Genomic DNA, 15,721 nt, shown 5'->3' on the forward strand with positions numbered 1-15,721 from the left:
CCAAGGCCGGGCGGGTATGGCAGTTCCAACGTGAAGTACTGGAGTCACAGCAGGATGAACCCGCACATCAAACACTGCTGATTTAATTATGTATACTTAATAAAGAAATGGTAAAAAGAGCTACCCTGTGAAGAGCATCATCAGTGCAAACATTCTTAAAAAGGATACACCCTTATATTTGATATCCTAATTGGATGACAGTTGGATGAATTGGATGAACGTTGGAGTTGTCACTCAACCAAACTCCAAGTTGTAAAGGGACACGTTTTTCAGAGTTGCAATTGTATACAAAGTCTTGGGTGGGGCAGATACAACAAAAAAACAATAACCTATTATTAATATTTCCTATTAATTGCACTGCATTGTTCATTCAAGAGTCTCAGTTGTCTCTGTGTGCACCCTGTGTATTGTAGTCCACAAGGACAGTACAGTATACAGTATGTTCAGGGCCAAAATGCCCGACCACAGGGCTAGATAGTCCCCCTTGTGGAGCATTAACACCCAGCAGAGCTGTAACTCTCGAGTAGGGCTGTAACAATATGCGTATTGAAACCGAAATTTTATTTTGGCAGAAATGCTTGTGCGCAAGGCTTCACGACACCAACCTTGCTCCAGCAGCGAGATCACAACATGATTGGCACAATGTATTTCACATGTCGACTTTTTTGCTGCGGAAGGCAGACAACTGCCATATTGGTGTTACAAATTAACCCCATGCATTTCTATGGAGGATTTTTTGAGCGCTGTGTCTCGTCATTAAATAAGTATAAGTATAAATACTCTTTTGATCCCGTGAGGGAAAATTGGTCTCTGCATTTATCCCAATCCGTGAATTAGTGAAACACACTGAACACACAGTGAGGTGAAGCACACACTAATCCCGGCGCAGTGAGCTGCCTGCAACAACAGCGGCGCTCTGGGAGCAGTGAAGGGTTAGGTGCCTTGCTCAAGGGCACTTCAGCCGTTCCTACTGGTCACAAGTCCGAAGCACTAACCAGTAGGCCACGGCTGCCCCATTAGAAAGTCTCTGGATTAATCTGATTGTGATATCCACCAGAAGTAGTGGCTGGCATAGCACCACCAATTCTCTTGCCAATTGGTGGTGCTATGCCAGGCATGTTAATAGGACATAATCATTATCATCATCATGATATCCAATATTTCATAAATTTCAGATCAATCAGTCAAAGCATAGAACATTTCTGGCACATTTCCTGCTTGGCCAGATGGTGGCGCTATGCTAGGCATGTGAATTACAGATGTGAATATCATCACAATCATGCTATCCAATATTTTGTAAAGTTTCAGATCAATCAGTTAAGGCATTGCCAATTTCTGGCACATTCCTGCTTGGCCAGGTGGTGGCGCTATGCCAGGCATGCCCATTGGGTGTCTGAAAATCATCATAATCATAATATCTATACCTGAGATGTTTTAGACCATGCTTGGCCAGGTGGCGCTATGCTAGGCATGTGAATTACACATGTGAATATCACAATAATGATATCCAATATTTTGTAAAGTTTCAGATCAATCAGTTAACCCTCTATACCCCATAGTGGCCGAATCTATGTGGAGACATTGGAGAGGCTTGATAGGTATTGTAAGAACCATTCTGAAAGCTGTGATGGCAAATAGAGGTTTTCATTGATTATTTAAAAAGGGTATGAATAATTTTGGACATTCCATTTTTCATAAAATTCTAAAAAAGATGAAAACACTTATTTTTCTGATTCCATGTTTCCCAATATCGTCTTACATATTGTCTAACATACTGGTCAAGAGAAAACCAACATTAAATCAATATTTGCCAGAGGTATGAATATTTTGTTCCGAACTATAATATATATATATACACACATACACACAAAATCTTCATTAATCTTAATTCAATGATCAAGATGTACATCCCCAACCGCCCACTGCAGTCTTCTAAAGAGTGCCTGCCGTAAACGCTAGGGCAAATTTCTGAGTTGCCTAGTGCTCTTCATTCCTGTGAGAGTTTTGGGTGTTTTAAGAGGGGTCTAAAAGCATATCAGTTCAACATGTACTTAGTTTATTAAGCGTTTCTTATGCGTTTGTATATTATCGTATTTGTTTATTTTCATTAGGCTATTGATTTAATTGATATTGTTGTTTATTATTGCTATTCTCCTTGATCTAGTCTTACCAACTTTTTAAACTGTTTACTGTTTAATGTAACTATTGTATTGTTGTTATTTATATATCGCTTTGGACAAAAGCGTCTGCCAAATCCCATAACTTTAATCATAAAAACACACACACACTGAAACACAAAACTGCCCAGTGCATATCCAGGTGGACTTATCTGTTCTTCACATGACCCTATACCTCCTTTATCGTAACTGTGTGTCCATGTGTGCGTGCGGGTCAGCGTGACAGTACATTAAAATGTACAAAACTATATTAACACCTCCATTGCTCTGCTTAATTAAAAGAAAATGAATAAGGTATAAACCGAACTGTGGCTCAAAAATTTAACTGAACCGTGGATTAGGTGCATTGTCACACCCCAATGAGACAGTTGTAACAAAAGAACCAACACTTTAATGGTCTTTTAAAATATAATTACCTTCAAGAGTGTGGAGTAGTTTCCCAGTTGCAATATCAAAGATGTTAATGATTCCATCTATGGCTCCACTCGCTAAGTACTTGCCATCTGGGCTCTGAAAAGAATATCACATCCCAAACCAAGTAATAAACAATGAGGAATCATTTAAAATAGATTGACCAACTGCATTTATTCATTTAGCAGATGAAGTGAATTACATTACAAGGGCCATTGTTCCCGGAGCGACTTGGGGTTAAGTGCCTTGCTCAAGGGCACAACGGTGGAAACCGGGAATTGAACCCACAACTTTTCAGGCACCGACACAAATAAATATAAAGAATGTCGTCAGTAGTGGTCATTTGCTCGATTGTAAAGCAACAGATAAAATAACTTGCACTAACAAAGACTAAATAATGTAACACTGATGTAAGTGACAATAGCCGCAGACCAACTATCGAGTCAGGCAGAGCTAAGGCTATATTCGAACCTACAGCCCTTTTTACACAGAGATCACGCAAAATTTGCGGGAAGAGGAGACTTCTTTTTGCCGCATCGTGTGTCTAAAAACGAGGTGAAAATTTGCCGGCCTGCTGATCTGTTCACATGAGGGAGGCAGGACCAGCTAGCAAATTAAAACGGAGGCAGGACCATCTAGCAAATTAAAATGTGACGTGCAACAGGGGGCGTGTGGAGTGATAGTCGTAGGCCTTATGCGTGGGCCTTCAGATGCAGCAGGTGTGTGATTTTCAAAACCATTGCGGAAGAACTGACTGCTATGTGTTGATGCTTAGAATGTCTAATGGATTCTTGCAATCAACATCTTTGGACAATACAAAGTAATTTGGAAGGGAAATTGAAGAGAAGCAGGGAGCAGTTCAGATGAAAGACTCAATGATCTTAAACGCAGTGGACGAAGACGTTTCTTCTTGGTGCCATTACACAGAAACATTTTCAACCGGAGCAAAACAATGCATGAATGTAGGCCTAGTTCGGCGAGTCACATGAAACACAATTGAGACAATAGATTGACCATATTGGACAACTGTATCCTGTCTAAGTGCTATTTGGCATATTCTAAGTATGCCATTTTGTGGCATTGGCGCTTTTTTATGGAAACCCAACCATATAGCCTAATTCTGTTCAAGTGCCTCCTTATTGTGAATCTTGAAACAGTCACAACACTTTCTTGTAGTGACACTTGTATTTCATCTGAAGTAGCTTGAGGGTTTTTCCTTGCATCCCAACTAGGGATGCACGATATATCGGCGGCCGATATATTATTGGCTGATAAGTGAAAAAATGAAAATATTATTATCGGACCGATAACTGTTCTAATTCTGGCCGATAATTTGCGCCAATATTTTTTAAAGTCCTAATTTAGGCCTACGTAAGGTCCGTCTGGCTACACTGAGCTACTTGATCTTGGTTGGCTATACTTTTTCCTCAATATAATGTCAGCGGTGTGAATGTATTTCACCACTCTAACAAAATCTGTGAATATGCGTTCATTTGGGAATCTGTGCATCTCAAAATAGTCTCGTGAATGATCCGCTATCTAACCTTACCAGAGCGGAGCTCAGCCCTATCTAGAGCCGTCTTGTGCTGGTGTGTTTGCACTTTACCGCGGTGGTCGGGGAAACAAATAAGCAAACTCGTTAGTGGGACGAGTACATAAGTAGGCCTAGTTCTAAGTTGTGTTTTAGTATTATATTTGCATTATGTTAGCTTGGGTTTTGTATTACTACCTAGAAATATGCTAACCATTCCTGCTTCAGTTCCAGACAGGTCATCATAATAAGTTATTAAAACCTTCAGGGCTAACCCCTTTCATTTCTGCTGCAGCAGGTTGTGCGCAACAGAGTAGACGGACATAAGATACAGTCTGAGGAGTTGCAACTTTATTCAGTTACCCGCAGTTGAAACTAAACCCAAGTTTCCCTCACAAACTCTGATTTGGTCACTATACTGTAGCTTATTCCCAGCTGAGCTGTTTATGAGTGTTTAGTCCTAAATTGAAACGATTCATACTCTCTAGCCACTCACTTGCAATTCACTGACGTCAGGTTCACTTAAAGGAGCCACACATACAGTGGGCAGTGCTTCGACTTGGCCACCTTCACTCGCGGTCCGCGCGTGGGATCACGCGGCATCACGCGACTTTAATTTGTATTTTCCCAGTGAGACGATGCAACAATCCAAACAACCGGTAGATGGCTCAAGTGAGCAGGGTGTCTCGTAAAAAGAAATGGAGCCTGGAAAACCCTACACAGACTTCACTACAGACTTTAGCAGACTGGTTTAGAAATAATTTAATAGCCAGAAATATGCCTGCCCTGCCCTAATAAAGAAATATTTGGTTAACTGCGAGTGAATCCCGTTTGCAGCCGTAGAATAAACGAAGGACAAATTAAACATTCTGGTTTTCTCCGAGTGCAACGATGATCGACAGACATCTTTTGAACAAAATATAGAGCATATTAACCTCCGTTGCTCAGCCAAATGCCTTACATTTACGTCCTGTTATCACGGAGTTACAGGCGATAAACGATTTTTGATGGTCACAAGTTTACTTCATTAGCGGTTTATTTTTTTGATTATTAAAGAGTGTTTTTTATTTAAAGGTTTGACTTTGTGCTTATTCAGTAGAGCATTTAGTGCTCTTCCCAATCCCAGATGTTCACATTGCATGTTTGTTTGTAATGGATGCAACCGCGAGATAGGCTACGCGTTTGACGGCAATGAGTTGTTAACAGACATGAACCAAGACATATAGCCCAGCAGCAATCTAGGGACTGTTCGTTATTTATTGAAGGGGCCACCGGAGGAATTTTGAGTGCTTCAGTCAAAAGTTGCATGACCCTCCCTTGCCTGCTAGAAATTGTTCAATGACCCTCCGACAGAATTGTTAAAAAAAGACATGACCATCCCCTGCCAATTGTCGCGGTCTTCCGCCCGCACTGCTTTGCGCCACAGCCACACACTGTGATAACATTCTTAAATCAATCTTTCCCGTGAGCTTGCATGCTACCAGTCCTTCCTTTTCAAATGTGTTGCGCCTGTTTGCACAATTTCACAAATAATCATATGTGATTAATAATATGACAAATAATCCCTGTGCACGGGACGAAAACAATGCATGCCAACTCATTATTTTAACTTCCCCCCGCTGTCTTGCCGTTTTAATGTTTTCCCGTAGAATATCCCATATTTTAATACTCTCATAACAGCCCTGCCATCGGGCCTGTCTGTGTTGCCCTGTTGCTACCCGGGCCTTGCCCTTCCAACGAAACAGATGTCTTCAAATCATCGTTTTCCTTGCTTGAAGGCGAACTTAGAGTGATGTTAACCTATTTAAGTTTAACGGCGTGATTGGCGTGAGAGCACTATTCATTGGCACTTGCATGATCGACCTTATGTCTACGTGCACACCTGAGGCTACTCAGCTACTAGAGAAAGAATTTCCCCTGTTTGTATGTTCACTCAAGTTGGCCTACCATAAACTTACCAACTCTGCACTGTAGACCCTAACTGTCTATTTATATTTTTCTGTGAAATAAGCAAATGTATTTGTTCAACTTGATGAAGCAGAATTATGCACTAGGCTACTTGGAACATAACACATTTGACAAAGGACAGATGTATGTTATAGTGACAAAATATTAACTTTCAGTGTTTTACGATGTCCGTCATGGGGAAGTTTTTTTCCCCATGCATTTATTCTAGGCAGTTTCTAGACTTATTCTGTCAGTGACTGCCGTGAGAGAAGCAGGTTCTGTGTTTCGTTCATGTCAGTGACTGACGCGAGAGAAGCGGGGTCTGTGTTGCGTTGCGTTAATTTATTTTCAATTGGGCATGCCGTGCCGTGTCGTCCACAGCTCAGTTCTGACAAAGCCGAATTTACTCCTTTTGAAACAATGAGTGCGCGCGTTTGTATGGTTATATTGCTTGACAGGGGGGGGGGGGTCCCAAGCAGCTTTCAGGCATAAGGCTACTTTGAGAACATTTCCTAATTCACCCGACACTAATATTCAAAATGTTGAAAACTATTTCGGCATAGCCTATTAACTGACCACCCGATTCACGTTGACTGGGGGGCAGGGGGGGCCATCAGACATTTGTGCCCAGTTAATCCGGCCCTGCCCCCAACAAATCACACCTTCCCACCAGCTGTGAAGCTTAAAAGAAGTCAAGAGGACTCCTAACTCACAGACCTATTCACAAACCGGTTTTGTGGCATTTCGCCTGTTTTGAAATCCTATGCGGCTACAAGAGCTTCCAATCGTGAGGAAGTAATTTTGCATTGTAGGCATAACTAACATGCAATAACGCCACCAACAACAACCAAAACTAGGCTACTCATTGTCAACATGTAAATTAAATGTAACATTATTGTGAATCAAATTAAAATGTTCTCTTTTGCAAACGTAGGCATAGGCATAGTAACAGATTAATTTAATAATGTTACAAAGATACTACATCAATCCGTATGTTTCATTAACTACTAGGCTATTTGCTTTGCCTTACTCTTGATTCATTTAGGCTAGGCCTTTTTATTCAGTTATTCATCATCTTCTGTCCTTGTGTAGCGCACACATTCTCAGACCTGTCACTCATCGTAAGGGAGGTGTTTGGAATCATTCCCGCGTTACAATCATCAGCCAATCAAGGTGGTCACTTCAGTCAAGCTCGTGCATGAGTAATAACGTCATCCATAGCAACGAAGACTCACTCACTCTTAGACTGTTCAGCTCAGCTCCAGAATCTGTTCAGGAGTTGTCATTTTCCCTTACTAAGAGTAGCCTAGGTCTGAAAGGCTTTGTGAATAACTTAATAAGAGAAACTCCTATAGCTAAAATCTTTTATTGCTATTTAGGAGTAGCCTACTCCTAGTGGTAAGATAAAAGGCTTTGTGAATATGGCCCCTGGTGTCTAACCCAATGCATAGCTCATTTACACAAAATAATGGTCGAATATTAGGCTACTGATGATCATTGTTATTTAAGAACATGCAGAGCACCAAAAACATCTTGCTCGTAAAAAATCATCATCACACATTGTGGCGGGTCTGTTTTTTAACCTATTTACTGTAGGGCAGGCCTTCTGTTGAAGAATTTTATATAAAGCCTGCGCTAACAGTAATCCTCCTGCCCCCGATACCACAGCTGTGGATAGTGTGGAATGCAAGTAATAACACAATCCAATGTGTGTATTAATTGTCCCCCACTGACCACCTCACACATTTCTCTAGATTTTGCAACGACTTTACATGACACAATGCCACAAAATGCCAGTGCTTAGGACACCAAATAATGTTTGTAATGATACCAGTTAGGCCTACATTCAACAGTAACATAAGTGTAATGAGCTATTCATTGTCGAAGGTGCATGGTGAAGTGAAATTCTTACTTTGGAAAACAAACATTTGCCGATATCATTGGATAGGGACTATGCCTACCTGTTTATTTTTTACGTAGCCTACAATGGCCAGTTCAGACAAAGCCGAAATTACTAATTTTGAAACATTTGTATGGTTATATTGCTTGACTTGAGAGTAGGCTAGGCTACCGCACCCCACAGTGATGGGCCTAGCGGTCTTACGCGTTCAGTGTGGGGTATAAACTTTATTTTTACTTTATTTCTGCATTGTTGCACTGTTGACTTACTCATTTGCACTATCACCATGACCACTATCACCATTGCACTACCACCATGACACTCATTCACACAGAGCACCTTACCATACCTTACTATGCACAGAGAATCACAGGCTCAGTCCCTGCCTCAGTCATTGCAAAGCCCTCTGATTGATTAATCACCACTATGTGGATACTGTTTTAGAATTGATTTAGATTAAGTGTTAGTATAATTTGTATTTTTGTCATTTGTATTTTAGTATATTTTTATATATTGTATTAAGTGTTAGTATAATTTGTATTTTAGTATATTTAGCATATTCTTTATCTTCTACTGTCCTTACTGCTTAGTTGTGTTTTTATATTATATACTTTAATTACTCTTTCTGCTGTTATAGAATGTGTTTGTGTTGTATGTATGCTGCTGAGACCTTGAATTTCCCCTGGGGATCAATAAAGTATCTATCTATCTATCTATCTATCTATCTATCTATCTATCTCTATCTAAACAAGCTGAGAATTTAGCGGTGTCACATCTGCCTCTCACAGACGTGTGGAGCTGAAGCTTGGGATACAGTTACAGTATTTTATTTTACTTCTTATGGAATATATTTTTTTCACTTTTATAAAAGGCTTTGTTTGAATGCTGTTGGAACAAATTGATTATAAAGGCAACTTTCTGTTGCAATATTCTGTGTGTTCTGGACTGCAGGTAACTTGTTAAGCCAGTGGTTCTCAAACTTTTTCTTTCATTCCCCACTTTGATCAAGGAGGCATTGACTGATGATAGTGGAGATAATGTGTTATCCCGAGGCCTTTGCAAGTCAGTATCTCCGACGGTAGTCTACCCTATTAAAAAAATAAGTTTTCGATGTCCCAAACGGAGAGCCATACTTTATTGTTTTAACGATCTCTATGCTACTCACCAAAATGTAGGCATGGGAACATGATGAAGTATCCAACTGTCGTGTGTTAAATTATTGTGATTACGAGCCAGTGGTTTTCAAACATTATGCGTGACTCGGACATCTATGCAGCAGACTCATATCGTCCTTGCATTCGCAAAATGAGGACATACAGACTACTCCGATAACAGGTGTACCTCCCGTTATGCACGGTTTAAGTCAAGTCATTTAAATGTGCTGGTGAAACAGTTGTGTACTCTGGGCACAGTTCTTCCAGAGCTTCGTGCCAAGTAATAAGCGTTGAGTCGAGATGTTTGTGTGAATGAAACAAAGCGTATAGGCCATAGTGTGACATGCGTAAACCAATGGTGTAGAGATGACGCCACAGGGTGTTATTTAAGAGAGCCTACGTTTGTATGTAGGCAATTTATATTCACAATACTTAGGCCTACTAAAATAAATAGTATTTTATTTGTATTGGTTGTTTAGAGTAAAAAAATAATAAATCGGTCGGTCTTAATCCAAAGTTTAAAACCGCAAGTCGGTCGGACTAAAAGGGGAAAAAAATAAATATTTGGGTCGGTTCTAAATTCACAGGGTCGGTCGGGTTACGGCAAACGAAAATATTTTTAAGGATGGCCTGGCAGTGTTTTTTTGCGCGTCTGCCGAAGTCATCCAAATATGAATGTAATTATGCAGCATAAAGCATTTGTTTATTGTACATAAAAATAAAAATGACATGTCAATTGACTACATTGCAGTCAAGAAGTAGGGCAAATTAATTTACAAAACCAAAACGTGGGTCATAGTTGTCTAAGCCTCTATTGCGTAGCCTGTTAAAAACGTCGCCAGATGGTATTAAATCGGCAACAACATTGTTTTCTGCAGAAGCCTACCCAAGGCTACAGATTAATTCTGAACAGTTATTTCTCTACTGGCTCAATTATCACACCACTGTTTTGATTTATGAGCTCGCTACCCCCAACACTGACAATAATGTAGACAGCAAATTTCGATTTCGATTTTCGTTACCACCGTGTAGTCAAGCCTTAAGACATACCCAAGTAGCCTAAATCGAGGTAATGTTTAATTATGCATGATTTATTTTGTTATTGAATTCGTAGGCTTGGATTACTCTCGGCAAGTCTCCTGCTTTTCAGTAGGGGCGGCAGGCAGAGCGATGTACAGTGGCAGAGCGACGCACAGTGGCTGAAAGTGGTACTAAAGCTTCACGCAGCTTCACGCCTGGTAATGCGCGACTGAAGTGGTCATTTGAAAGCGATGCCCACTGTACTGTAGGGCTAGGCTACTGTTATGTTGTTGACTGCCGCACTATTGAGGACTATTAGGAGTTCTGTCCATCATTTGGTGGTAGGTAAAATTACTGCAATAAAATTATGCTTATTAAATGCTTTCCCCAAATCACTTTCACAATTTTTTTTCAAGAGTAATATTATCGGTTATCGTATCGGTATCGGCCACAACAAACCAATAAATATCGGTTATCGTTATCGGCCCTAAAATTCCATATCGGTGCATCTCTAATCCCAACCAATTTTCCTGGGAGTTGAGGCTGGAACCGTTGTTGGTCTGCCTGGCCGTGACTTGGTATCAACCAAACCACTAATTCTCTACTTATAAATCAGACACAAAACACATTTTTTAAACAGCCATTTAAAAGCTTTGGATATTTTTTACATCTGTAAACTGAAATCACCCAAATGGCCCTGATCAACCGCTATCCTTATTATCATAAAAGGGCGCACACACACAATTATGTGGTGACAAATGGCTTCACCGGACCATTATCCTAAAATAAAAAAAAGGTTCTCTATTAGTCGAACTACTTGGCGTTAACCAATGGAAATACACTCCTTGATCACGTGATCGGCACTGAAGTCCTCTAACAGGTCCTGCTTTCACTTTTTCATTCTTCAGCGACGTTGATTGCCAGTGGTCCGACAGGAAGACAGAAAAATCGAAACCGAAGAGAAGAATAAGAAGTCTGCACACCTGGTGACAGAAGACAAAACATTTTCTTTCTCTAAAAAGCAAAATCTAAAAAGCAAATATGTCTGAAGCTGCCCAGATCAAGCGGTGTTTCCAAGGTTGTGGCCAATTCATCTCTGCCCTGGATCCGCATTCAGTCTGCATAAGCTGTCTGGGTATATCCCATGCCACGACAGCGTTGGCGGTCCCGCATTTCTGCCCACACTGCGAGAGGCTGGGCCCGAAGGCTGTCCTCTTCCAAGCTCGCTTGCTCGAGGAGATGGAAGCCAACGGCCCCCCTCCCAGCCCACCCTCCTTGGTGAGGCGTTCGTGCTTCCTGAGCGGCTGGTGGTCGAGCAGGGGGAGGCAAATTTGCTGATCGGACTGGCTGCAGAGCCCCCCACTGGCGATTTTGCTGCTGCAGTGCCCCCACTGGCGATTTTGCTGCTGAATCTCCTGGCAGCTCTCTGCCAGGAAGATAACTAGGTGGCCCTCATGGCCTCTGAGAGTAGCTTCCTGGAGCAGAACCCGGAGGAGAGTGTAGGGGATGATGCTGGGCAGGAGTCTGCTCCCCTCTCCAGGGAATTAGCCACGGTGCTTGACCATGCCACCCAGCTGCTGGGTATCGCATGGCCTGAGCAACCGGAGCGTCACGGCTCTCTCATGGATGGGTCGCACTATGAGCAGCGCCCGGAGAAGCGGCAACGACCCCTCCCAGCCTTCCCTGATTTCCTTGGTGTGGTGCAGCGCTCATGGGGGAAACCCTATTCTGTGCGGTCACCTGTCCCAGGCTTCAGGCCCTTCTCTGCCCTACACGGGGCAGAGGAGCAGTGGCTGACCCACCTGCCCGAAGTGAAGGAGGCGCTGGCTGCCTACCTCGCCCCGCAGGAAGCATCAGCCCGTGACCTGCCCACTCTCCCATCTAAGCCGTGCAGGGTTACTGCCGGTTAGGTGTCCAAGGCTTACGCCTGTGTGGGCCACTTGTTGGTGCTGGTGCGCCATCTGTGGCTGACGCTGTCCCAGTTGCCCAACAGGGAGAAGACCTCGTTGCTGGACGTGGCCCTCTCCCCCTCTCCTCCCAACCATAGAGAATATGAGGGAGCATTTTCAGGTGACGTAGAAGAGTGCCAAAACCTTCCTGCATTTCATGCACACCCTGTCAGGAACAGGAACATACGTATTTGAGTGGACAGGAGATGCTGGAGGGCTCTCGCCTATTGGCACACCCCCCGAGAACCTCTCTTGGAGCCCTGCTGGGGAGGATTGCCCACAGGCCATGTGGTGACTACGGATGCCTGCCTCCTGGGCTGGGAGGCACTGTGCGAGGGCGATCGGTCAGAGGGAGGTGCAGTGGCTGCACATAAATGCGCTGGAACTTTTAACAGTGCATCTGGCATCATGTATTGGTGAGATCAGACAATACAGCGACGGTAGCCTTTATCAATCGCCAAGGCGGCATTCACTCCCCGCAGCTATGCCACCTTGCGAAAAAGTTGCTGTTGTGGGCGAGGTGTCACCTCCTCTCAGTCCGCGCAGTTCATGTTCCAGAGGAACAGAACAGGGCAGCGGATATGCTCGAGGGGCCCCCTATCACATCGAGAGTGTGTGGCAGCGCTTCGGGAAAGCTCACGTCGATCTCTGCCTCGCGCGAAAACGCACTGTGTGAGGTGGTTTTCCCTGACAGAGAGCGATGCTCCACTGGGAGTGGACACTCTGGCACACGAGTGGCCGAAAGTCTTGCTGTATGCTTTTCCCCTGAAGGCATTGAGCGATGCTGGAGAGAGTGAGGAGAGGCGCACAAGAAGTTATTTTGATAGTCCCTCATTGGCTCGATCAGATATGGTTTCCGGAGCTGATGGCACTGCTGCATGGCAAACCGTGGAAGCTCCCAGCATGCAGGGATCTACTGTCCCAGGCGAGCATGGCAATTTGGCACCAGCTCCAGAGAGATGGCAGCTAACTGCCTGGCCCCTGAGATGCTAAGGCTACTCGGCACAGGGCTTCATTCACTCATTGTACTGCCTGAAGTGGAAAGTGTTCACTGGTGTAAAGAACGTGCTCTTGATACCTTCACATGTACGAGATCCTGATTTTTTTGCAGCATCTCGGAGTCTTGGCGTGCGCCGTCCACGCTTAAGGTGGACTTTAGCGGCCATATCAGCCGGTCACATTGGCTGGTCTGGAATGTCGCCATTTTTCACAGCAATGGCCAGACGTTTGCATGGAAGAGAGCCCTGTCCAGAATAGCACGCCGTGCATATGTTTTATTTGAGGGCGCCTCTGACAGCCTAGCCAAGTAAGGTAAAAATGTGTTCCCAATGGTTAACGCTGAGGAGTTCGACTGATAGAGAACTTAAAGGTTATGAACATAACCACGGTTCTCTGAAGAACACAAGGTGTTAACCCTTCATGTGCTTTTAGTCTTTGGGGCGTGTTATTTGTTTTTGACATTGCTTCAGAATGACTAGAGTGATTGCTTTTGGCCGCCGGCTAATATATAACCGGGTCGTTTGCGCCAATAGAACCGTAGCAGGACCTGTTAGAGGATTTCAGTGGCGATCCCGTAATCAAGGAGTGCATTCCAATTGGTTAACGCCTCATGTTCTCCTTCAGGGAACCGTTAAGTTTTCTGCATGAAAACTTATTTTACAAAACTAGCTAATATTTCACAAATTCTGCCAGGTATGTAAAACTTATGAGCACAATTGTATCTATGGTAAATAGTCTTGTGTGTGTTAAATGCAGAGGCCATGTCTTAATGCCTAAGACATTCTACTACTAAAATAAAAAAGTCTCCCGCAATTTGCAACATAGATAAGAGTCAAAACAAAACCCCAAAACAGCTAATCCTAGCCACTAGCCCTACAGGAATTGTCCTGTATTTTGCATTTTACCCATCTTGGAGCAGTGGGTGCCCGTGGAGCAGTTTGGGGTTAGGTACTTTGCTCAAGGGCATATCATCCGTGGATGTGGGCGAGCGCTTTTCAATGACGCCCCAACATTTTTCCTACCAGTCAGGAATCGAACTGGCAACCCTTCCCTAACCAGAAGGCCACGTACGGCCACACCTCTTATAGATGGTGATACTTCAAATAAAAGTCAAACAAATGAGGCGATCCCAGTTTACCTAGCTCCCATGGAAAACAGTCACACATGCTCACAAGTCCCTGCTCTTGCAGCAACTGGAATCCATGCTTTTCCATGGAATTATTTTTGAAATCTGATCCCTTATCATACCTGTTCATTCATACTCGTCGCTCGACTTATCGTGACTAAATTCAAGATGGCGGCGAACGGTAAACTTCCTGATGGTACTGTCTGTATAAATTTCCCTTCTGTGAGCCTGACTAATCCTAACAATGTGTTTGGATATTTCAGTGTTGTGCCGCTGACTGCAGTCACAATAAAGCCAGGGCTCTACAGTGCGCCCATTTCACTCGCAAATGCGAGTAAAAATGATGCCGTGCGAGTGCAAAAAAATATTTAGGCGCACTGGTGCGAATGACTTCTAACCATGTCAATGTTTGTCTATAAAATACACCGCAACATCGAGAAACATTACTGGTGCAAACCATAGAATCACGTCGCGAATGCAGCATAAGAACTACACCTCCCATCAACATTAGCAGTTTCACGTTGTGACTCGCTAGTAGTCGGTTCTATCAAATCCAAGAGCGCGCAGAAAAAGCGGAAAGTAAGACTAGCCAGCCAAGATGCAAAGATTGAAGAAATTAGTTCTTCTATCCACCGAATTCATTGGATATAGGAGGAACAGGATGAGATTCTGAGAATGCAGTGAGAGAAGGAAAGGTAACCCAACATGCCTTTTAGCCCAGTTGATGTATTGGCTGCAATATACAAAATATAGCTGTAGCGAACCGGCACAAAAGTAGCCTCCCGTAATACTCCCATTTTATTCAAAGGTAGAACGCTACTGACAACTCCAGGCTTCCACGCATGCTTGTTTGTTTACACCGAATACAAGCTGGAGTGCAAAACGAAAGTAGGCCTAACGTTTGCCTACTGCCCCCATCAATGCAGATATTTCAAATAAAAACTAAAAGTATAAAACATATATCCTTGATTAGCCTATGTTGGGTTTTGTGGAAGAGAAAATGGACTGTTTTAGTAGTAGTATTAGGCAGTATGCTGTCAGATAGGTCACCATGGGCATATTTGGATTAGTTATAGATGGATTCACAAATAAATAAATTAGCCTACATTTGGCAGGATACTTAATAAACAGGCTAAATGCAAATATGGCAATGTATTATATTATTTTACAATAACAAAATGTAGGAAAATAGAACAGACTGAAAATAAAGTAGGCATTGATCTTTAAAATCCTGTTTCCTGTAGCCTAAATGTTGTCAGTCATTCTTAATATTTGCAATTGGTGCACTGGCATTTTTAACTGTTAGCTGCAGTATAATGTTACATTATGTGTAAGTTAAGTACAGAACTGACTGTGCGCCCACATTTTTGTCTGTGCTCCTAATTTTTTTAACTTGGGCGCACAAGTGCTCCTGAAAATAAATGTTAGTGTAGAGCCCTGAAAGCATAGTGGTGGTTTCTTAAAGGATAGCAGCAAAAATGAAAGGGAAACACTGATAGATAGACAG

At 42.8% G+C, this 15,721-nt stretch overlaps 1 protein-coding gene across 3 annotated transcripts in view; it reads right to left on the reverse strand.

Moving 5' to 3' along the window:
• Positions 1–15,721, reverse strand: part of wdr61 (WD repeat domain 61) — a 44,675-nt gene that overhangs the window by 8,328 nt on the left and 20,626 nt on the right. For all 3 annotated transcript variants that reach the window (XM_048257710.1, XM_048257711.1, XM_048257712.1), the window contains one exon: positions 2,594–2,687. In XM_048257710.1, the coding sequence (XP_048113667.1) occupies positions 2,594–2,687 (94 nt within the window). The remainder of the gene's footprint in view (positions 1–2,593; positions 2,688–15,721) is intronic.

This window comes from Alosa alosa, chromosome 11 (assembly GCF_017589495.1).
Source record: "Alosa alosa isolate M-15738 ecotype Scorff River chromosome 11, AALO_Geno_1.1, whole genome shotgun sequence".
Lineage (NCBI taxonomy): Eukaryota > Metazoa > Chordata > Actinopteri > Clupeiformes > Clupeidae > Alosa > Alosa alosa.